Source organism: Lagenorhynchus albirostris, chromosome 10 (genome assembly GCF_949774975.1).
Source record: "Lagenorhynchus albirostris chromosome 10, mLagAlb1.1, whole genome shotgun sequence".
In the NCBI taxonomy this organism is placed as follows: domain Eukaryota; kingdom Metazoa; phylum Chordata; class Mammalia; order Artiodactyla; family Delphinidae; genus Lagenorhynchus; species Lagenorhynchus albirostris.
Window position 1 is genome coordinate 342564 of NC_083104.1, and position 23596 is coordinate 366159.

The window sequence follows — 23596 nt, forward strand, 5'->3', positions numbered from 1 at the left end:
CCCCCAGGTGTGCCCTTCCGCAGGTGTATCTTCCCCCAGGTGTGCCCTTCCCCAGGTGTATCTTCCCCCAGGTGTATCTTCCCCCAGGTGTGCCCTTCCCCAGGTGTATCTTCCCCCAGGTGTGCCCTTCCCCAGGTGTATCTCCCCCCAGGTGTGCCCTTCCCCAGGGCCCACATGGCTCCCTCGCCTTCTCTAGGCCTGTGCTCAGCCATCACTGTCTCATGAGGCGTCTCTCACACCCTGTTTAAAAGGCAGCGTGCCCAGCCCTCCTCTTCCTCTTCCCTACTTTATTTTTCTGCATCTCACACACTCCGTAACTGCCGTGTTTGTTCTGTTTATTGCCCACCGCCAGCCATCGGATGTAAGTGCCAGGAGGGCGAGGTGTGTTTTGAGATGTGTTCCTTCTGTAGCCCCGGCGTCCAGAACAGCGTCTGCAGCACAGCGGGTGCTCAGCGCACCTTCAGCAGGAGAAAGAATGGTCTTTGACTTTGAACCTCAGAAGCACAGCAACCTTGTCCTTTTCATCAGGGCCAACACACAGTGGGTGTTTGTTCAAACGTTGGTTAAACTCAGTGGCCCATCTGCCACTAGAGACACCAGTAATTTCCAGGCAGCTCAGAAAACCCTTACGGGAAAGGTTCTCCCATGCCCTGGTGGGGACGGCTCCCTCCCCAGTTACCAGCTCCTGTCCCAGCAGTGACCTCAGTGGGGCTTACTCAATCTGATCAACAGAGAAATTTCACAAGCCCGGTGTCACTCCTGTGGGGAACCTCAGCACACAGGAGAGCTGGGGCAGCCCTTCCCCGTCCAAACTCCCTGCTCGGGGAACCAGTCGCTGGGATCAAGTTCACCAGAGCAACCCTCAAAACGGAGAGCCGCCTGTGGGGCCAGCCAGACCTGCCTGGGCGGGTGGCTCGCTGGGGGATGCGCCAGCCCGCGGGTAGGGTGCCACGCTCCTGTTTGCAGTAGGGCCCCACAGAGAGGGTCTCAGAGGTGACAGCGAGCTCCCCCAGGCAGCACCCGAGTCATCAGCCCCGGGCACCCCTGAGGAAGAGGCCATGGAGAGATTGTCGTTGGCCTTCTGGGTCATCTGGGGGCCATCCGCTGGCCACGACCAGCATACTGTCCGTAGACATTCCAGCCAAGTAAGCCCCCAACTGACCCCGCATAACTGTTGGGCCCTTTCAGCTTCCCAGGGCCCCATGCGTGGAGCAGTGTATGTGTGTGTCTGGTGGGGAGCCCTCTGCACCTGAGTATGGCGAGCTTCTCTGCCCAGCCCGGGCACTGGTGCAGACGGCCCTGCTGAGTGGACGGTGCCTAGAGAGCAGTACTGCCCAGGGAGGGGACACAAATGCGACCTGCAGGATGAGTAGGAGTGGGCGGGGCGCCGGGAGAGCTCAGTGTGTGCGCGACGTTCCAGGGGCTGAGGTCGGCGTGGTGACCAGAGCGAGTGTGCTGGACAAGCGCGCACGTGTGGGTCCTTGGCTTGGGAAGGCGGCGCCGGAGGAGGGGACGGGGAGGGGAGAGCCATACAGCCTCCTGGCAGGGTGGCCTCTGCTTGTTCAAGCCACGAGCCTTCCGAGGAGCCTTTGGAAAGGCATCTCACCGGGAAGGGGAAGCTCTTGCCGTCCACCCCATCTCCCTCGGGTCCAGGCCTGCCTCGTGGGGTGGAGGTCCCTGAGCTGTGGCTGCCAACACCCGGCAGAGACGAGTCCAGATGGGCAGGCATTCCCACAGCAACCAAACCAGCATCCTCCAGCTGCACCTTGACAGATGCGCTTCCATGGTGACCTGAAGGCCGCGTTTGGTGCAGGTCTTAGGCGGAGGCCTAAGGGAAGGCCTGGGGAAGGGAAGGCCCTTCCCTCCAGGGAAGGCCTGGCTTTCACGGGCCCTTGGGACAAGTGTGGAGTTGCATCTGCAGGGAGCTGGGATGGTTGTGGACCTTTATTATTTCTTTCTTTCACTTTAACTTTTAAAAGAAGTTACAGAAACCTGGTTCAAAGACACCCTTCCAATCCACCGTCCTCACTTCAGACCCTCCCTTCAGTGTCCTGGGCTCCGACCTGGCGATCGCGTTCTGCTTCTACTGCTCCTTGAACGGAATTTGCCTTTTTACATTTGACAAGCGCACAAGCTTGTTTGGATGCGTTAACTGTTGTTAATTGTGCTCTGCTTATCCTAAGCTTAATTATCAAGGAGCACTTGACTCTGCCCTGATCGCACATTGAATTGGGATGTCCTGGTCGCCACATTCCAGCCATCGTCTGTGTAGGGCCCAGTGAGCCTGCGGGGTCCTGCCCACCCTCCAGCCCCCCCTTGGGTGGCGTGGGGTCACAGACTCCGGCTGGGCCGGCCCCCCAGGCCAGCCGGGATGGCCGTGGCCAGTCCAGGTGGACCGAGGGAGGTCCAGGCCTCTCAGCGCTTTCACAGGAGGGGTGAGGTGTGAATGTCTATCGAGATAAAGAAACACATCCCCTTGCCATGTATGTGCCCGTTCTGCTTTGCAGAATCAAAAGGTCCGTTTCAGGAGCGTGTGTTGCCACAAAGGAGTTTTGGTGTAGGAAGCGCTGCTGGAAGGGGCGGGGGGGACGGAGCAGTGGGGACTTCTCTGGACTCCGGGAGAGGGGGGCTCAAGGCCCGCGTGGTGTAAGGAGGCCCCTAAGTCTGCCGGCCTCTGCGGTGTGTGATCCTGACCCTTGCGGGGGTTCGTCGGGTCGTCCCTAAAGAGCAGGGCCCAGCGCCTGGCCGCCCCCTGCCCCCCCCCAGCACCCCGGCCCCGAGAGCTGGCATGCAGCGGACAGCGGTGGCCTCTGTCTGGTGACCTCACCTCAGCTCCTGCTTGGGCCCTGCCCCAGCCTCCCTGCCTCTTCGCCTGCACTCGGTGACAAGTAACTGAAGACGCTGCAACGGCGCCGAGCCCAGGGGTTTTCTCCCCAGCCTGGTGCTTGCCAGCGTGCTCTGGGGTCTGCCTGACACCCAGCAGGTGGCTCTGGTCCCCCGTGGACAGGGGCTGGGTCTGGGAGGGGATGGGGGTGGCCCTCCCGAGGGCGTGGGACGCGACCCATCAGACCATGTCCCCTGCATTGTGCTTTTCTAGTCCCCATAGGGGAGAGAGTGAGGGAGAAGAGTTGGAACGACCCAGTTGTTAACGTTTGTTTTTATGAAAACAGCACGTGCACGCGGTTACACACTTGAACAGCGCTAAGAGCACAGGACAAGAAGGCCTCCAGACCCCGTCCACTCCTGCCCCCCTGCCTCACGCGGGCGCCGCATCCATAGCACATGCGCTCCTTCAGCCGCTGGCTTTGCTCCCCGTCCCTGTGCCTAGAACAGTGCCTGCCGGGCAGTGGGCCTTCCAGGACCGTGCGGTGGACTCTGACTTGGTCGGCGTTTCCAAACAGCAGGCGTCCAGGACTGCGGCTCGGGGAGAAGGTCCGTCACGGCAGGCGAGGGTCTGGTCCTCGCCAGTGACTCCCCCCCTCCCTCACCCCCAACCTTCCAATACAGGAAGAGCAAAATGTTGGTAAAACTAATAATCGGTTATAAACTGAAGAACCTGTCATGACCGTGCATCACTGGGCACTGTAGAGACACAGTAGGACATTGTGATTTTCCTTCCTGGTCCAGTTCTTCGTTATTCTTAGAGTTAGTTTTTAAAATGTGCTCAATTTCAATGTATGGGTCTTTATTTTTTATTTTTCTGAAATGCCCCATCAGGCCTGTCACACGCACAGCGATGTTCTTTCTTTCGTGCTTCTCCTAATGTACAATCTGTGGGCTTCCGTCCCAGCCCCTCTGCGGACGCTTGTCCGGCCTGGCCGGCCATCCTGAGATTGTCCTTTTTTACTTCCTATGCTGAACCCTGTTTCCTTGATCCAAATCCTGCTGTCTCTGGGTTTATTTTGTTCTTTTTCTGGATCACGTGCTCCAGTGTCCTCTCAGAAAGAATGCTGCGTGTGTGTGTCTGGGTGTATCTTTCAGTACTAGCTTGTCTTCAAAGTGTTCTTACACTCCCTCTGTGTCTCACTTGGCGTTGGGAATAAAATATTCGCAAGTAATTTTTCCTCATAATTTTGAGAGCAGTGGTTCTTGCTTCTGAGAAAGCCTCCTTCTTTATTTGGTTCTCAGTGCCCTCCCTTTTCCCTGCTCTGAAATTGTGTGGACGCCTGCTTTTCCGTTCGTGGAAGTGGCGCCAGCCGAGTCCTTTCCATCTGGGCGTCCTGGTCCTTCGATTCCTGAAGGTTATGAAGCACCATTATTCAAGACTGTCTCAAGTTATTCACTTTTCATATGAACTTGTTTCAGAACATAAAAGCTTTTCTTACTTCCAGTATACAGAGGGCTTCTATAAATTGACAAAGAGAAAAAAGGGAAAATGCAGGCAAATTATAGAAGCAGAACCCACAGCGTTAATAAGCATAGTAAAGGTGATAGTTTCTCTGGTGTCACAAAGTCGCAATTTTAAGACAACAGTAAGATGCTGGTTCTGAGGTTCTGGTTGGCAGAAATGAAAAAGCCAGACAACTTCCAGGGCTCTCTTACCCTGCAGTGTGAGGGGGAAGCGTGACGTAACATCTTCAAAAAGCAAATTTGGGTAATATCTGCTAATATCAAAAGTGTCCATACCGTGTAACTCAGCAATTCAACATTTGGAAAACTAGCCTTCAGAAAAGTTCCCGCACATAAGGATGTTTGTAAGGGGGGCAGGGGGGTGTGACACTCTGCGACGTGCACCAGAAAGCTGTCCCAGCGGCCACACGTGAGCCCACGCCCGCTGCCGTGCACGTGCGTGCGGGACGGCGCCACCGGGCAGAGTGCACAGATGCGAGAGGGACCACGGCTCCTCCCAGCCAGTGTGCGGGGCCGGGGGATGCAGGAGCCACTGTGGCCACCAGCATCCCAGGAGGAGAGCAGCACAGAGGGCAGACCAGAGGGTTCGGTGAGATGTTGCAGCTGAATCTGAGCTGAAAGTTTCATTGTGAACTTGTGAAAAATTCTGTCTTTGCACGTGTTTCCTAGCTCCTGACCTGGGGTTCCTGGTTAAACTGATTTAATCAGGTGGTTCCTGATGAAACTCATCCCGGTCCTGCCGGGCCTTATCCTCCCAGGGGGGCCTGATGCAGCCCAGGCCCCACTCCTTATGTCTCCCCTCTCACTGATCACAGCACTTCCCCGTCTTTGGTTTCTGCTCCCCCGCTGGGCTACAAGCACCTCCAGGAGGGACACTGCGCCCGACCCTCTGCCATTCTCACTTGCTCCCCTGCACTGAGCTCCTGGGGGGCCACCTGCAGCCCAGGCACTGTCGCAGGCGCTGGGGATACAAACCCAACCACCCCCCACCAAGGTTTGAGCTTACATAGGGGTCAACAGGCCCCTGTGCGAGGCCTTTGCAGGAGCACAGCTGTGCACTCTGTGACTGTCGGCCCAGCTCTCCAGAAACCCTTGTTTTGATTTCCAGGTCCTTGCGTGGGTCCCGGTTCAAAGCCTGGAGCTGTATGAAGGTTCACTCATACTTCACCTCTGTCTGTGCTGTGGTCTGAACGTCCGTTTCCCCGAATTTGTGTGTTGAATCCTAACCCCCAAAGATGCTGGTATTAGGAGGTGGGGGCTTTGGGAGGTGATCGGGTCATGAGGGTGGAGCCCTCGTGAAGGGGATTTGTGCCCTGAGAAAAGGGACCGCAGAGCTCCCTTGCTGCTTCTGCCACGTGAGGACACAGCGAGAAGTCTGTGACCCAGAGAAGGGCCCTCACTCGACCATGCTGGCGCCCTGGCCTCAGACCTCCATCCTCCAGAACCCCAAGCGATGAATGTCTGTTGTTATAAGTCACCCAGCCTGTGGTGTCGTGTTACCAGCCTGAACTAAGACAATATGTGAAATCCCGTGTTGCCCGTTTCAAGGGGGAATATCGAGGAAAACCATCCTGAATTCTCAGTCCCCATGGGGGCTGGGCATCAGGTGACACCACGAATAATTCACAAGGTGGGTAGATGCAGGGGTTGGGGGGGCAGGTCTCACTTTGCACCTGAACAGGAGACCTTAGGACTTGGGCAAAGGCAACACTGGCCCCAAGTTGGAAAAGAAAGCCTGGGTCATGCGGCCACTGCCTTTGCTTTCCCAAAGGCCACAGACCTCCCGAGTTAATGTTTCCCTTCCAGCATACGCACAGCACCCAGCTCCTGAGTTCCTGAGGGACAGCTGACTCATCCTTACACAACAGAAAGAGATTCCATCTGGTCACGCGTCCACCTGGCTTGAGCCGCGCTTACCCCCTAAGCGACCCCTAGACTGCCTCTCACCCTCAGCCTAGGCCGAGCAAGCCCCCACTGTGCCCCGGCCGCCGAGGGGGCTGCAGGATGCTCAGCAGAGACTGTCTGTTGGGGGCATCGTCCGTCCACACTTGCCCGCTGGGGCCTCTTTAGAGGCGGCTGACGGAGACCCTTCCCCCTCCTCAGGAGTCTTGCCATTGTGGGAAGACAGACAAGCATATGGCAGAGTATATCAGGGTGCGAGTTTCGCTATGAACATGGGATCCCAAGGGGGGAGGGCTGGGGCTGCAGGAGCCCATCCCTGAGCCGAAGCAAGGCTCGGATGGACCAAGTGCAGGGGCATTCCGCAGAGCAGCTGAGCTGGCAGAGGTGGGTGCAGTGTGATGCGCTCAGAGCACCACGTAGCTCTAGGATGCAGGAGAGCTGCCTCCTGCCGCTCTCTGACCTCAGGCCCCATTCCTCGATCTGGAGAGTCACACACTGTCACCTCCACCACGTTGCACGTGTGAGAAGTGAGCCACACTCGAGGGCGCGAGGAACTGCACTTCTCTCCTGAAGGGGTGTGTTAGAGACCTCTAAACTGCCACGGTCCTCCGAGAGCCACAGATTACCCACAGTTCTCCCACACGCAAAACATACGCACTCCCCAAATCCCAGCCACAGCAGGATGGGCTCAAAGTCCAGAGTCTGCGGCTAAACCAGGTTCTGATGTGGAGGAGGCTCCTGGGGTACAGTGGCTCTCAATCTGAACACCTGTGAATTCAAGCACCAGTTGTCTGCACTCCCAAGCCCTGCCCACACCCAGCACACAACAGTGGGACAGGCACAGCGTGACCACCACAGGCACTCGAAGGGGACAGGGCTGGGAGGTGCACAGGTGTCACTCATCCATACAGTCCTGAAATCCCCTGGGCAGAGACTGGAAGCTCCTTCATTAGGGCTTGGTCTGATTCTGGCCTGAAAGTGTGTCCTCGTGCTCTTGGTTCCACCTCGGGACTCGTCATTCTGCTCTGCAAGCCATCCTTCCATTTCCATAAAAGGTACCCTATGTTTGCACCTGTGTGGTCTCTCAGGCTGCTTCCTGCCAGAAGAATTTGGGGGTGGGGGAGGGGAGTTCCAGAGGTCTCTTCATTTTGCACTGTCTCTGATACTTTCAGTCCAAGCTTTTGCCAATATAATTCTTTTAAAAACCAAGTGTGTCTTCTATGAATCTTATTGAGGTTCAGTCCTTTCATCAGCTGGCAAACCCACTCAACCTCTTTGAGATACACCCTTCTCTACCTTGGGCTTCTGCTGAATGACAACTTTTTCTTTTTTTAAATTTATTTATTTATTTATTTTTTGTCTGTGTTGGGTCTTTGTTGCTGCGTGCGGACTTTCTCCAGTTGTGTCGAGCGGGGGCTACTCTTCATTGAGGTGCGTGGGCTTCTTGTTGCAGTGGCTTCTCTTGTTGCAGAGCACGGGTTCTAGGCACTCGGGCTTCAGTAGTTGTGGTGCACAGGCTCAGTAGTTGTGGCTCCTGGGCTCTAGAGCACAGGCTCAGTAGTTGTGGCGCATGGGCTTAGCTGCTCCGCGGCATGTGGGAGCTTCCCAGACCAGGGCTTGAACCCGTGTCCCCTGCACTGGCAGGCAGATTCTTAACCACTGCGCCACCAGGGAAGCCCTGAATGACAACTTTTAAGCTTCCCGGAAGTCCTACTGTTGAACCGAATACTCTGAGGTGCCACCTTTGACCTTTTTGAGAACTTAACAAAGGATCTTACAGCATACACTGGGCTTCATCTTTAGACTCTTTTCCTGCCATGGCCATGCCTATGTTTCCCTTCGCCTGGGAGTTGTGTGTTAATTTTAGCATCACCTGACATCCAGAGAAGCTAGGAAATTTGGAAACCAGCAAGTTCTGGTTCCTTTTTATTTACCAGTCCTCCTTTGGCGTATCTGTCTTCTCTCACATTTTAGTATAAGCAGCAAGAAGAAGGCAGGAGGCACCTTCAGCATTCCGCGTGGAAATTGCCCCAGCTGGACAGCCCGGGTCCCTTGCACATTTTCTGCTTTCCGTGTTACTGTAGGTGGCAGTGCTGCCGGACTTGCTGCTTAAACTCCCCTCCTCTCTGTACACCCGCTAAGACTGTGGGTTCTTCTCTGATTTCCTAACACCTTTTTGGGGTGTCCGATCTCCCAGCCATTCTTCCAGTGTCACCTGTCACTCTTCGTTCTCTACTCCAGCTTCAACGTTCTCACACAACTTTCCCACCCCAGGCTCCTCACATTCAGCCGTTTACTCCACAAGTTTTATTGAACACCTGCTGAACACAAGGCACTACACCAGGTGCTGGGGAATTCCTGCGACTGAGACCGTCTTTGACCTCGTGTTCCAGTGGGGGAGCCAGTCAGATAATCCCGAAAGCAGTGATCAACCTGCGGCTGAGCTGGTGCCTGAAGGAACACTGAAGCCCTTCTCTGGTCATGTGACGAGGGGGTCTTTCCTAGCGGGGCTGTGGTTAGGGAAAGCTTCCCGAAAGATGTGACCTTGAAGTAGGAGCCTCCTGAAGTACGGGTGGGTTTCCCGGAGCAAGACCTTGACAGCACGTGGAGAGTTGCTGAGCCAGTGAGTGAAATTACCCGCCTGGCCACTTTCCCCTTATCCCGGCAGCCTTGCGGGTGCTCACAACCACGGGGCCTTTGCAAAGCCCTGTGGAGCCGGGAGGGGTCGCAGCCCGGCAGCGCCCTCCCCACCCCACCCGGCGGGACTTTCCGCCCGCCCCGGTCCCTCCCCTCCCGGGCTCTGGCCTTGGCCGGAGCTCCGGGACTGGCAGGGGCCGGCCCCACCTCCCCACCGCCCAGGCCGGGCCAGCGCCAGCGCTGTCCCCTGCCCGGACCCGGACTCAGAGGTCCGCTCTGGCCAGCGACGCCTGCGCTCCTCCCGTGCGTGGTGAGTCCCGGTCCCCGGCGCCCCAGGGAGGGAGGCCGCCCCCGCTCGCGACTCCGGGAGCTCCGGGGGCTCTGGGCTCAGGCACCCCGGCGGAGGCGCCTGCGGGCGCGCGAGCCTGGCCGGGGACGCGAGTCAGGGTTCCCCTGGGGGCAGCCGAGGCTCCAGCCTGGCGGGGGGTCCCCTGGCTACAGGACCGCGGTGCGGGGCACGGCCTGTGGAGGATCGCGCAGCGGTGGCGTGGGGGAGGGCGGGGCGGCCTGGGTGGGCGTTATCAGCCCCAATTACAGAAAAGGAAACTGAGGCCGGAGAGGGAAAGAGACGAACCGAAGGTGACTAGATGGTCCTGCCCCGCTGCGTCGCCTGCCCCCCCTCCAAGACCCTCACCCCATTTTCGGGATGGGAATGGTCCCCCCTGATTGGCCAGATCTGGGGGCCGGGAACGAGGATCTCTTGTGATTGGAGAGCTCCAGCCCTCCCCCCGCCCCCGCCCGCGCCGCCGTCCTTCTTGCGCCGGGGGGGGGGGGGGGGGGGGCGGGAGGGGGCGGGGGTTGGGGAGCTGGGACCCCAGAGCCCTAGCCCCGCCCCACGACCTGGTTTGGGGGTTGCACTAGCTCCGTGTACTCAGAGCCCGGGCCCTTGGCGCATCTGTCCAGGCCCCTCACCTGCCACCTGCCTAGGGGAGGCGGAATCTCCCTCAGGTACCGGAGTCGGAATTCAGTGTGCTCGGAGCAGGGGACCACCCCCCCGCCCCCCCCCCCCCCCGGGCAGGGTCTGGCCGCTGGGCTGGGGCGGGGGGCCTGGGGAGCCCGACGGTCCCTCTAGTGCCACCTCAGCCCCACAGCGTCCCCGGGAGGAGGGCACCGAGGGCGCCAACCGGGCGGGAGGCCCTCGTGGGCTCTGCGCCTCCCCCATCTGACTTAAGGGGCGCCAAAGCCCAAGGTGGGCTGTCCCTGCCCAGGGCTCCTGCCCCGCCCGCTCCACAGGTGTCTTCCCTGACCCTGCCTCCCTGCTTCCAAAGGGATCTTCTTTGTCCCCTTTATTTTTCCACAAGTAATATACGCTCAATAAAAAAATAAAAATTAAAAAAAAACATTCTGGAAAGAAAAAGAGAATTACCATCATCAAAAGACTTCCAAACCCCAAAACCCTAGCTGGTGACTTTTAATATTTCTGTGTGAGTCCTTCCAGGCGTTTTCTCTGCCAGTACACACGTGCACGTACATACATACCACACACACACACGTGCCATACACACCACACATACCATACACACTATACACACACACGCCACACACAAATACACACCATCCTCACACACATACCACACACACACACATACCACACACACACACATACCACACACACACCACACACACACCACACACATACCATACACACCACACATACCATACACACCACACACACACACGCCACACACACGCCACACACACATACACACCATCCTCACACACATAGCACACACACCACACACACACACCATACACACCACACACACACACGTACCATACACACACACGCCACACACATACACACCATCCTCACACACACCACACACACCACACACACACACACCATACACACCGCACACACACCACACAACATACACACCGCCCTCACACACATATCACACACACCACACACACACACCATACACACCACACACACGTACCATACACACACATACACCACACACCACACACACACACCATACACACCACACACACACCACACACACACACCACACACACATACACACCACCCTCACACACATATCAGACACACCACACACACACCACACACACACACCACACACATACACAGGACCACCATCCTCATTCATGTGACAGTGTCTTTTGCAGACTTTTTAACCTTGATGACGTCCAGCTTATTTTTTTTCTTTCTTGAATCGTGCCTTTGGTGTTGTATCTAAAAGTCACCGGATACTCAGTCATCTAGGTTTTCTCCTGTGCTGTCTTCTAGGAGTTTTATACTTTTGCATCTTACATTTACATCTATGATGCATTCTGAGTTAATTTTTGTGAAGTGTGTAAGATGTGTGTCTAGATTCATCTCTTGCCTGTGGACGTCCAGTTGTTCCAGCGTCATTTGCTGAAAAGACCATCTTTGCTCCATTGTGTTGCCTTTGCTCCTCTGTCAAACAATAAAGATCTTAGAAGACGAAGAGAACATCTCTAGGAACTTGGAGGAAGCAAAGATTTCTTTACCAGAATAGAAAGCCCCCTAAGCATAAAGGGAGACTTTGATGCAGCGTACTATATAGAGTTTAAGAAATTGTGTTCATCGAAAGGCACCACAGAGTGAAGAGTCCAGCCGCAGAACTGGAGAAGGTGTTTCTCATAAATATATCTGACAAGGGACTCATAGTCTAGATTATTTAAAAACAAAATGAAACAATACCAAGCAAACAAAAACCTCCTACAAAACCAGTCAGGAAAAGATCACCCAGTGGAAAAAACAGACAAGAAGAAATCCAAGTGGCTGATAAACGTGGGAAAAGGTGCTCACCTTCAGCAGCCATCAGGGAATCGCCAGTGAAACCCCAGCAGCATGGCTCCAGTCCCTGTCAGCAGGAGAGTAAAATGAACAGACAGGAGGCTGCAACGCAGAGCACATGGAAATTGGTAAAGCCACTTTGGAAAACTGGCAGAGGCTGGTAAGGCTGAACATTTTCACACCTGGGACCCAGGAATTCCGCTCCCAGGTACACACCCAACGGGAGTGTATTCTTGTATTCAGTGTGAGCCATGTACCAGCATCTGTGTCACACCCGCCTCGGTAATAGCTTCCAGCTGGAAACTACCCGGCTGTCCACCCACAGTAGGATGGAAACGTGAGCGTATTTGTTTATGCTCACAGCGGAACGCCGTGGAGCAATGAGAATGGACACAGCACAGCTACATGGACAGCGCTGAGGGGAAACGATGCACAGAACATCACGCATTGTGATTCCATTTATGTAAACGGAGCCCACCCGTGTCCTGCCTCTCTGTTATCCGAATGGGCTTCTGGAGTGTTTCTTTATCTGAGCGCTGATTATACTGGTGTGTTCAGTTTGTGAACATTCATTGAGCTACATACTTACAGTTTGTATGCTTTTCTGTATGTCCGAAGCATGTAGTACTTCAATAAAATTTTCTCTAAAAATGTATATTTTTGTAGATAGATAATTTAAAGAAACGTATCAAGTAGATAATAGGTTTTACGGATATGAGCATGGTGAATGAATGAGCACACTTTGGTCCAGCCGCGCGTCTTCCCATGCAGCCCAGTGGCCCCTGTCGCACCTCCCACCCCACCTTCCGTCCTCGGCCCGTCCGCTGGGCATCTGTCTCTATGCAGCCAAAGCCCAGGCCCATTGCTGCTTCCTGCCCAGGGAGAGCCTGGCAGCATTTGAGGAGCATCTTTCTCATCAACAAGTGAGGAAACTGAAGCTGATGTGACTTGACCGAGGTCACAGGACTGGTTAGTTACAGAAACATGTTCAGATACGCCTGGGAAGACACCACACGCAGCGCCCCATGCCGTGTTGGAGGTTCCAGGGAGGAGTCCCCGAGGCTGCGCTCGCACGCAACTCACGCTGCGGTATCTACAGGCCCACCGTTCAGGACCTCTTCCTTCGTTCCTCATGCGGCCGCCTCCCCACAGTGGCCGGCGGCCCAGGGAGCCCAGAGCTGGGCCGAGGGGTTGGGGCGGGGGCGGCTGGGCTGCCCCCTTGGCCCAGCAAGCCCTGTCTGACGCCAAGGCCGTATTCCTTTCCCAGGTCCTCCCGCCCCGGCCCCACTGCCATGAAGATCGCAGTGATCGGACAGAGCCTGTTCGGCCAGGAAGTTTACTGCCACCTGAGGGAGGAGGGTCACGAGGTCGTGGGCGTGTTCACTGTGCCGGACAAGGATGGGAAGGCGGACCCCCTAGGTGAGTGGGTGGCCCAGGAGCACGGAGAGGCGGTGCCCCGTGGGCGGTGGTGGGAGCAGAGCCTGCGGGGTCTTGTGTGGGGCTGTGGGCTTCCCCGGACAGAAGCGGCCACTCGTGGTCCGCCCCAGATCCTGCTCAGGTGCCAGCTGGCCGCTGGGCTTTTCTGGAACCAAGTGGACTGCGGGGTGGGGCCTGTGTCCTGGAGAAGCCGTGGAGAAGCCTGGCCTGCTCCCAGGACCCTTCAGTCTGACCACTCTGGGCTCCCCCCGGCCGCAGCACCCATGCTCTGAAAAGGCCCCCAGGCGGGAGTCACTGCGGCCAGTGTTCTCAGACGTGAGCGTGCCCTGCACCGCGTCTCGGGGGGCACCTGTTGAGCGGAGTGCTGAGGCCCCGACGCTGCCCCCGGCGCACCCCCTGGAGTTTCTGCTCAGAGGGACGGGAGGGACTTGGGAGTCACATTTCTGACAAGTTCCCGAGGGCATCTCAGCAGCGCAGCAGGAAGCAGGGCCCTCAGCTCGAGGAACAGACCTCCAGGCCCCTCCCGGGTCCTTCTCAGGGCTGATGGGTTCAGAATATGGGTCCGGACGAGGAAAGGGGCCTCGCGGGGCTGCCGGGCCCCAGGGCTTGGCGCGTTAGGGATAGAGAGTCTCCCCAGATGGAGAGTGCAGGCTGCCCCCATGCCAGCCAGAGCCCGGCTCCAGATCTGAGCCCACCACAACCATAGCACAGCCTGAGTCCTGCCCGCAGCCACTCAGGGACCCCCGACAGCAGCTCTGAGCCTGGCTGGGGCTGCTTCTTGACCTGACCTCAGGTGTCCAGCAGATGTCCCTGGTCACAGTGGGGACAACTTTTGCAAGCGTGGTCTGGTCTGCTCACGTGGGCCCACGTCCCTGAACCCGGGGCACAGAGGCAGAGGGGCCGACAGTGGGTCAGGTCAGCCAGGGCCACACACCAGCCAGGTGTGTCCCAGAGAACCGAGGGCTGGGAAGTGCTGGACAGGGGCTGAGGGGCAGGCAGAGGGGAGCTCGGAGGAAGCGGCTAGTGACTGCAGGGGCAGCGGGGCAGGCAGAGGCAGGAAGCCGCATTCTAGAACATGGGGACTTGCGGACTGCACATCCGACCCGCGGGGAGGGCGCCCTGCTCCGGGCAGCTAAAGAGGCCAGGGGTCAGGCAGGCGCCTGGGAGAGGGAGGCGGTCAGCAGAGGTCAGTCCTGGCGCAGCAGCTCCTGAGACCTGGGCCTTGGCCGGCGCCGTCCGCTCTGGGCTGTCCAGAGCAGCCCGGCTGGGCAGCGGGGGACAGGCTTGGGGAGGGGGTGCGGGAGCCACCCTGCGGGGCAGGCAGAGGTGCCGAGTCGGAGCGGGTGCAGCAGCGGGGAGCAGCTTCTCACCCGCTGTCCCGCAGGCCTGAAGGCCGACGAGGATGGAGTGCCAGTGTTCAAGTTTCCCCGCTGGCGGGCACGGGGACAGGCTCTGCCCCACGTGGTGGCGACGCACCAGGCCCTGGGAGCCGAGCTCAACGTGCTGCCCTTCTGTAGCCAGTTCATCCCCATGGAGATCATCAGCGCCCCCCGCCACGGCTCCATCATCTACCACCCGAGTCTGCTCCCCCGGCACCGGGGGGCGTCGGCCATCAACTGGTGAGACAGGGCCCAGACACCCCCCCTGCCTGAGTCGCCCCCGTCCCTCAGCCCGGAGCTCTCCTCTGCGCCTGAGGAGCAGGTGGCACGCGGCGCCTGTGCGCGCTGCTGGACGGCGTCCGTGCGGTAGATCACAGCACGATCCCTGAGGAAGAACTGGGGTCAGGCAGCGCCGTGCGCCCTGCATCCTCACGGTGAACCGCAAAGCGTTCCCGTCCTGCAGCGGGGTTGCCGGGGCAGAGTGGGCTGAGGGGCTCCCTCCAGCTACCGGTGCTCTCAGCAGCCCCCCGCTTGGAAAGAGATAGAGATGGAGGAAGGAATCACCTGAACAAGCTAGTCTGAGACGAGCGGTGATGTATGTGTCTGGAGGGTGGAGCCGTTCAGAGGAGCAGTCAGGAAGGGGAGACATCGGAGCTGGAGGAGAGAGCGGGTTTGTAGTCAGGCTGGTCTGATTAGGATTCAGGTCCCTGACCTCCAGTCACGTCTCCTCACTTCCCTGGGCCTTAGTCTCCTTATCTGTGAAAGGGGCGTACGGTGCTGTTACACCAGTGGGGAGGATAACGTTACACGAGGCGTTAAGGCTTTCGGCACAATACCTGGCACGCAGTCGGCATCAGTAAACGCCATCTTCCGTCCTCAGTCCTCCCCTGGGGAGATGGGGGTGTGCTGCAGGGCGGCGCCGGTCACAGGGGCAGCCCCCAGGGCCTCCTTCTCCTCCTTCCTTCGGACTCAGGTTCCACTCCTCTGCTCCCTAGGACCCTCATCCATGGAGACAAGAAGGGCGGCTTTACCATCTTTTGGGCAGACGATGGTCTGGACACCGGGGACCTTCTGCTCCAGAAAGAGTGTGAGATCCTCCCGGACGACACCGTGAGCACGCTGTACAGCCGCTTCCTCTTCCCCGAAGGCGTTAAAGGGATGGTAAGGCTGCCCCAGGGCCTCCCCTGCTGGCACCCCCACCCCACCGCCACCCCACCCCGCCCAGCTCCAGCCTGCTGCCCTGAGCTGGCCAGGCTTCTGGAGGGGGAGAACGCTCCTTTCAGGGTTTCAGAGGCAGGATTAGGACATATAATACTGTATAGGCGGGACTCTTGCTTACAACTGTCAGAACAACTCAACAAGCTTTAGCCAAAAAGGGACATTTGGGGCTCATTTAAGATAGAAGACTCCAGGCAGGATGCCATCAAGCCTGGCTGAATCCAGAGGCTTAAGGCCTGTCACGAGATTCTTTCTATTGCTTCACCCTGATTCTACTTTCCTCCGTTTGATTAGCTTCATCCTCAGGTTGCCCTTAAATGGGAGGAAAAGTAGTCACTGGTGGCTCAAGTTTTACACGTCTTGATTCTAGGGGAAGAGAAACCCTCTTTCCCCTAGAATTTATGAATAAAAAATCAGAGGAGACTCTGATTGGCCGATTCAGGTCATGTGATGACCCCGAGCCAATCACTGGCCGGCATGGCGGAGCACTCTGATTGGCAGCCTCTGTCACACGTTCCGGTCTTGAGGGCTTCTGGCCAAGGCTGGCCCAGGTGTGGTCACTGCACTGAATTCGCGCAGGAGGAGGAGGGCCGACCCAAAGGCTGATGTCAGAGCTGGCTGTGCAGGCCCCGTAGAGGTGGTGTGTCCAGCGGGGGAGGCCAGCCAGGACAGGAGTCAGATGGGGACATCTCCATAGCACAGCAGTGGCTGCGCCCCCAGCCCTGGGCCCCATTATGGGGCCTTGGATCCACTTGGATTCACAGGAGTGAGCGGGGAGACCTGCTGGAGGTTTGACGTGAGAGGCAGGAAGGGGTCATCTTGTTCATCCTACAGAAAACAACCAAGAGCATCCTTCAGGGCGGCGTCCAGTGGGCAGCCGCTAGTCACTGGTGGTTATTAAATTAATTTCAATGGCTTGTAGTTAAAGATCAAGGTCATCAGCCTCACTGGCTACGTTTCAGGTCCCCAGAAACCACACGGGGCTGACGTGGAACACGTCCGTTACCAGGGAAGTTCCCCCGGGGCAGTCCCGCCTTAGACGCTTCTGAGTTCTCCCGGCTTCTCAGCCTCAGGTCTCCGGGGGCTCCCACCACCACCTTCCCTCCCTCCGGGCCCAGCGCCTTGGCTCTCCTCCCCGACCTCCGTGACTTCTTCTCCACAACCTTCCTCTTTCCTGGAGCAGAGAAACTGCTTCCTGCTGAACTTATTAGGGACCTCCAAACCCATCACGCAGTCCAGGAGCCATTCTGCCTAAGAGACAGGGAAGGTTTTAGACCGAAACGTGGACGTTGGTGTGTGTTACACCGTAGAGGGCTTTAGCTTACGTGATCTTCTAGGGCCTGTGTGGGAGAGAGGGCGGGGTCTTGCAGTCATTGATCGGACTGGAAGTAGATTGGAGCTAATTTTACCTGTCCCTACAGCACCCGTTCCGTGGGTGCCCGTCACGTGCCCACGTGGTGCCAGGTGGGTCTGTTCAGTGAGTGGCCTGGTCCAGACTCAGTGTGAACCCAGGGTCTGAGAGTTGGGGGGCCCTAATGTTGGGGACACCAACCAACCCTTGTCTCCCCAGGTTCAGGCCGTGAAGCTGATCGCTGAGGGCAGAGCCCCCAGGCTCCCTCAGCCTGAGGACGGCGCCACCTACGAGGGGATTCAGAAGAAGGAAACAGCCCAGGTGAGTGCCAGGGCCCTGCCCACCCAAAGCCTGCCTGTACCCGGGCCGGGGAAAATGGGCAGCCAGGACGTACCTGTTAAAGGCCAGAAGAAAGAGCAGCCCCAGTGCAGGAAGCATGCGCTAGGCTCGAGTGGCACCTGGACAGGCAGGGAACAGGGTCTGTTTGGGTGCTTCCCGGTTCCTCCTTAGGAAGAGGCAAGCGGGCCCTCAGGGAGAAGAGCTGGTGTGGGGGGGGCGGGGAGGGTGTAAAAATCAGCCGAGCTGCTGGCTCCTCATATCTGAGATGAGACACCAGAGGGAGTTCATTCCTCGGGACTGTTGCAGGTCGGGAGCCCAGGTGGGCCCCTGGGCTGTAGCTGTGCTCAGGGCTCGCGGGGTGCTCTGTCGGGATCTGTGTGAGCCCTGTAAGTGAGGGGAGGCCGCCGGGGGGGAGGGATGGGATGGGACAGACCTGCACTTTGTGTAGGGCCTTGGCCATCTTGAGCACAGAACATTATCTCCCCCAGGCCATCCTGGAGTTCACATCCCGTGAAAGACTGAGGGTCCACGCGCCCCCAGATCCGAGTTGCCAGGGGGAGGCCCAGCCCAGCTCTGGGCCTCCGACTGGAGTCGAGAGGAAGCCAGACTTCCCAGCCTGTGCCCAGGGCTCCACCCAGTGTCAGGGTCATCAGGGCAGGAGGGGAGGCCAGAGGTGTTGCCCAGATGGTCAGGGAGAGGGGAGAGACCGCTGAGCACACACGTCCTGCCCCGCAGATCAACTGGGATCAGCCAGCAGAGGCCATTCATAACTGGATCCGCGGGAACGACAAGGTGCCGGGCGCCTGGACGGAGGCCTGTGGGCAGGTGTGTCCCTGCGTGGCCGGGACGGGCTGTGCTCCGTGTGTGTCCCCTGGCTGCACAGCTATCGGAATGTGGCTGAACTAAGCGGTACATAGCCGTTGCCCAGACCCCCAGCCCCAGCCAGGTGCCCCCGGCCCCCTCGGCCTCTCCCTCAGGACCCGCGGCTGAGGGAGAGGGGCTGGCGCAGAGCGAGGCCGCCAGGCGCAGCGGCAGCTCTGGGGTCGAGCTGTGCTGGTTGTTCGACTCTCAGCCCCGGGCTGTCAGAAGTCCCGAAGTAGCAGAAGTAAAACCGATGAATCGGCGAAGTACTGCTAAGTAAGTTTACTGTGCACACACGGAAAAGACAGTTCCGGGACCGGGAGCCCTCAGACCACACGCGGTCTGTTGATGAGCTGTGAATTGAGGAGGCAGTGTCTGGTTATAACAAGAATTTCTTCAAATGATAGGGATTTGGCTAACGGTTACTTCATATCCATTTTGAGGAACAGTGCAAATTTTGCTTACGATTTCCAGAGACACAAGCAAGACGTGACTGAGGTCAAGTTGGTCTTGACCAACTTGCAAAGTAAGCTAAATTAAGCTCTGCTCCTGTGACTGAACTGGTTTTGTCTGCTCAGGAACTCTTCAAGGCTGGTCTGCATTTGTGTTTGATTTGAGCAGCTCTCAGAGACCCCAGGCCCAGCCCTGACTTGTCTTTGCCCCGGGGGTGGGGCCCTTTGGCCGAGCACCGTCGAGGGCAGCCCTGTCCTCCACGGAGCCCCCGGCTGTCCCAACCCCTGCTCGCAGGCTGGCTGCCAGACCGTCCGGGGTCTCTGCTGCCTGCGCCGCCACCGGACCCTCTGCACGGTAGCCAGGGCTTGGTGGTGTCCCCAGGCAGCACCCTCACTTGGCGATGCTGCAGCAGACCTCCTGCCGGTGTCTGTCCCCCCGGGTCGGAGGTCACGGGCCAGTGTGCGGTGACGTAGGGCCCCTCCGAGGCCTCAGTGCCTTCTCCAGGTCTCGTCTGTGCCCCCATTTGTGCCCTGACCCTCACCCCCACCCCATGATTTCCCAGCCCCCCCAGCCCCTCCTGGCCCCCCACAGTGGGCCTCTCTCATCCAGCACCTTCTGCTTTTCCTGTCCTCAACAGAAGCTGACGTTTTTCAGCTCGACGCTGAGCACTGAAGGCCTGGTGCCCGAGGGAGAAACTTTGCCCATCCCAGGAGCCCATCGGCCAGGGGTGGTCACCGGAGCGGGACTCATCCTCTTCGGGAATGACGACCGAATGGTAACGTTGCTGCTGTGGGTCCCCTGTCCGTACTGTAGGCTGAAGGCCACACACGCCTGTCCAGGGGCTCGGGCCCCACAGGGAGGCTCCAGGCTTTTCTGGAGGAAACGGGAAAAGGAGACGACAGGCTCCAGGAGGGAAGACCCTCGACTGCTGGGTCGGCCTGCTTCTTCCCTGTCCCGGGAAGGCTGGCCCTGGGCTCTTCCTGCCCAGGTGCCCCCACCCAAGCTGGGTGCCCTGGGCGGGTGTCAGAGTTGGGGAGGCCCTCTCCGGGGAGCCCGGACCTGGAGTCCGGATGCCCAGGGCACGGTCATTGGACCTCTGTGCCTCAGTTTCCTTCTCTTTGAACAAAGAAGCCACACCGGGCACATAACATGCTCTGACTCACCTTAGAGAAGTGCAGCTCAGAGTGACAGCTACGATTTATGCAACTAAATATTTATAGCATCCCTGCGTGCCAGGCACTGTTCAAAAACAGCTGGATGGTTTAATTTAGTTTTCCTAACAACCGTATGAGACATGTATCAGTACTATACCCATTTTACCGAGTAGAAAACTGACGCAAAGAGGTTAAATCACCTGGCCATCTTCACCCAGGCTAGCCTGTGGCAGAGCTGGGAGTCCAGCCCTAGCGCTGGCTCTGAGGCCCACCGCTCAGCCGTGATACTCTGCGTTAGTGCTCACCCCACGCAGCGGTGGGCAGATCTGGGCCTTAAGGTACAGGGGCAGAGAAGAAGCAGGACAGGCAGGGGTCTCTGAGCACTTTGGGGAATTTCAGCAAACACTGGGATGCTGAACGCTTGGTAGCGGTGGCACGCACAGGCCAGGTGGGTGTGGGCAGCTTTCGTCGGACTGGCGTGAGCTCACGCTGGGTGCCCCCCCGCTGGCCCGAGGCTGCCTGCAATCTGCAGTGACTGGGTGTTTGAGGTATTCGTGGTTGATGCCTTCAGACGCTACGTATCTGTCTCCGATCATGTTCCCAAAGCAGATCTGAAACGAGTTCTAGTGCTTGTGAGTTATCGAGGGAAGCGGCCAGGGCAGAGGAAAACCCTCAGCAAAGATACAGGTTATGGAGCCGTACAGCCTCCTTCTGCCCCCCGGGCAGGCTCTGCGCTGTGAGTTGCTTCTGCCGACTACGCCCGCATCCTCACGGCACTCAGGCCTGGGTTTCCAGCCCCACTGGGGAAGGGTGAGGGGCAGCGAGGCGTAGGCCCTGGGCTTCTCTGCATGACCATGACCGTGCTTACCCACCAACAGCGGTCAGTGAGAAGGGTGCACGTGTAGACCGCTAGCGGCAGGCGGAGGAAGTAGGGGGTTGGGCTAAGTCCTCCGCGAATCGTGAGGCCGGCAAAGTAAAGGAGCAGCCTTCGCGGAGACCCTTGGTTGAGTGTCTTTCGGGAACTTCCAGCTGGGGCCTGGCTGGGCTTTAGCTCCAGAAAGCTCCAGAGCATCTTGGGAAGACAGCAGGGGTGGGCAGTCAGCCGGGAGCCCGGCTGTGGTTCCGTCCGGTGTGTGCAGAAGGTGCCGTTTCCATAGAGCACTGTTACCCGACAGACGCGGTCTGTGCCGTGAGCTCACCTGCTTCTCTGCCCCGAGGGGCACCTGCTGACCTGTGCCAGGTTTCTAGGGAGTTTCTGGAAGCTGGGCTCTTGCGTGATTAGTTGTTTTCTCCATTGACTTTCAAGGTAGTGCTTGAATTACTTTAGTCTAACGAGTAGGCATCAGTTTTATAGGGTAACCCAGCCATTACTGGTTTTCGAGCTTGAGAGCATGGTGGGGTAGACGGCAGGGAAGGAGCTCGAGTGGGTCCCTATGGCAGCAGCCTCCTCGCCGGATCTGGGCTCCCGGGCCTGCCTCCGGGGAGGATAGAGACGAGCGTGTGCCCACGGCTCGGGCAGCCTCGGGTCCCGACAGCCTTCCTTTGGCAGTTGCTGGTGAAGAGCATCCAGCTGGAGGACGGCAAGATGATCCCAGCCTCGCAGCTCTTCAGGGGGGCAGACAGCACTGGCCTCGAGCTGACGGAGGAGGACCTGGTCACCGCGGAGGCTGTGCGGGTAAGAGACACCTGCGGGGCCACCGTCTGGTGGGGCAGGTGGTGCACAGCAGGTGCGTTTCGCAAATCGCACCCCCTGGGGTCGGGCTGTGCACACCCTCTAAGGACGTATGTCCTGGCCCCGGGCACAGTGTTGGTCCTGTCCTGTCACGGGGCTTCCTGATGCCCCCTGCCTCTCCTTCCTGTGCCACTGGGACCTAGGATTCGGCTGCTGGGTCCGACTCCTCTGGGGACACACTGTCAACAGTGGGCAAATAGAATAGCTGAAGGACCCAGTTGTCCTGCCGTAGGGCATGTGCGCCGGAACTTTCTGGAAAGGCCTCCCGAGAGGGAGACCCCCACGTGGTCACCAGCACAGGTGTCACAGTCGGCCGCCCTGGACTCCGGGCCACCCCTCCCGTGTGCCACTGGACACCACTGCCCTCTTGGAGGCCCGGTGTCCCCCCTACCTGGAGTCCAGGCATCGGCCACTTCCCAGCACCGCCCTCCTGCTCTCTGCTCCACCCCCCTCTCCCTGGAAGGCGTGATTTGGAGGGTGTTTAGCTGTGTTGCTCAGAGGGCGCTGGATGGCTTTTCAGCTGTTCAGTCATTCGGTCGTGGGTTCGCTTATTTGAGATACGCGTCCAGACACTAGGGGTGTGATGGTCCGCGGTGTCTCTGCTGTCACGCGTGTCCCTTCTCACAGGAAAGAGAGCTGGCGAACGACCAGGCAAGGGATAAAATAATTTCCGACGGGAGATGTGCTCAGAGGGCAGTAACGGTGACGGGAACGAGGTGCCTGGAGGCCGGGGCTGCTGCGGAAGGGAGTTCGGGGAAGGCCACCCTGGGTAGGGACGTGGTTTGCGCTGAGACCCAAGTGCAGAGAGACGGCAGGCACAGCAAATGCTGAGAGCCGGGGAGCCGCGGAGGGCCAGGCGGCGGCCGCGGGGCCACTGCGTGCTCGTGACCAGTGCAGACGCAGGACCCAGCAAGGGGGGACGGGGGAGCCTGCCGGTCCGGGGGGCAGCGAGCACCTCCTCAGGTGGAGGCTGAACGTTCTGAATGTCTATTAAAAAAACAAGCCTGTTCATTCAAAAAGTATTCTTGGAGCAATTGCTCTGGCCCTGGGCCTGAGCCTGCCCCGGGGTTACGGGGCCAGCTAGACAGACTGCCTTTTGGAGCTGGTGGCCGAGTGGTACCGGGATGGCTGAGGCTCGTGGCAGAAGAGGTAACAGCTTAGTGGCACCTGTTAGGACCTCAGTACCGCTGGCCGTGAGCCCAACAGTCATGAGAAAAGCAGATGCTCCTAGAGTGTCCGGGTTACTCTAAACTGAGTTCCAGACGTGCAGCAGAGGCCTCACGGGCTCCTGCACCCCGAGCTCTGCCAGCCTCATTCCAGGGATGCTCCCAGGGCTGCCCCCAGCCCCTCGCCCAGATGAGGAGACCGAGGCAGGGGAGGCTGCCTGCATCTGACGGCTTGTCAGGCGCCGAGCTGGGGTCTGGACGAGGCCACGCGGCCGCTCGGGTTCCACACACCCCAGGAGGGCCGGCGTGCAGTGCAGTGCCCACACAGCGACAGGGACTGCTGGCCCCAGGCGGAGCGAGCGTTGCAGTCAGTGAAGGTTTGGGGGAAGAGGTGATTTAGCAGTTGACCTTGAAGGATGCCCAGGATTAAGTGTGAGCTGGGGCTTCAAGGAAACCTGTCACCAGAGGGTGAGAGCCTGGGTGGAGGCCCGGGGAGAAGGGATGGCTCAGGACGGCTTCTGATGGTCTCCAGGAGGATGAGGGGCGGGAGCAAATCCGGGGCAGCCTCCTGAGAGAGGCCAGGCAGGGTCAGCCTAGGGCTCACCGGGGGCTGGTCCTGGTTGGGCCACAGCCTGGAGCCCGGCCTGAGTATGGGCCTCCCAGCGCCTGCCCTGAAACGCCCAGCTGGGAGCTGCCCAGAGAGCAGTTGTCCCGTTGTGTCCCATCGTGACCCACAGGATGGCCCTCCTGCGCTGCCCACTCGGCTCTCACT

The 23596-nt window shown here is 58.7% G+C and overlaps 1 protein-coding gene across 2 annotated transcripts in view; it reads left to right on the top strand.

Moving 5' to 3' along the window:
- The first annotated feature begins 9068 nt into the window (after positions 1 to 9068).
- Positions 9069 to 23596, top strand: part of ALDH1L1 (aldehyde dehydrogenase 1 family member L1) — a 47118-nt gene continuing 32590 nt past the window's right edge. For both annotated transcript variants that reach the window (XM_060163849.1, XM_060163850.1), the window contains exons 1-8: positions 9069 to 9199; positions 13002 to 13153; positions 14556 to 14790; positions 15546 to 15711; positions 17339 to 17440; positions 18194 to 18283; positions 19410 to 19547; positions 21476 to 21601. In XM_060163849.1, coding sequence (XP_060019832.1) covers positions 13027 to 13153; positions 14556 to 14790; positions 15546 to 15711; positions 17339 to 17440; positions 18194 to 18283; positions 19410 to 19547; positions 21476 to 21601 — 984 coding nt within the window. In that variant the 5' untranslated portion in view covers positions 9069 to 9199; positions 13002 to 13026. The remainder of the gene's footprint in view (positions 9200 to 13001; positions 13154 to 14555; positions 14791 to 15545; positions 15712 to 17338; positions 17441 to 18193; positions 18284 to 19409; positions 19548 to 21475; positions 21602 to 23596) is intronic.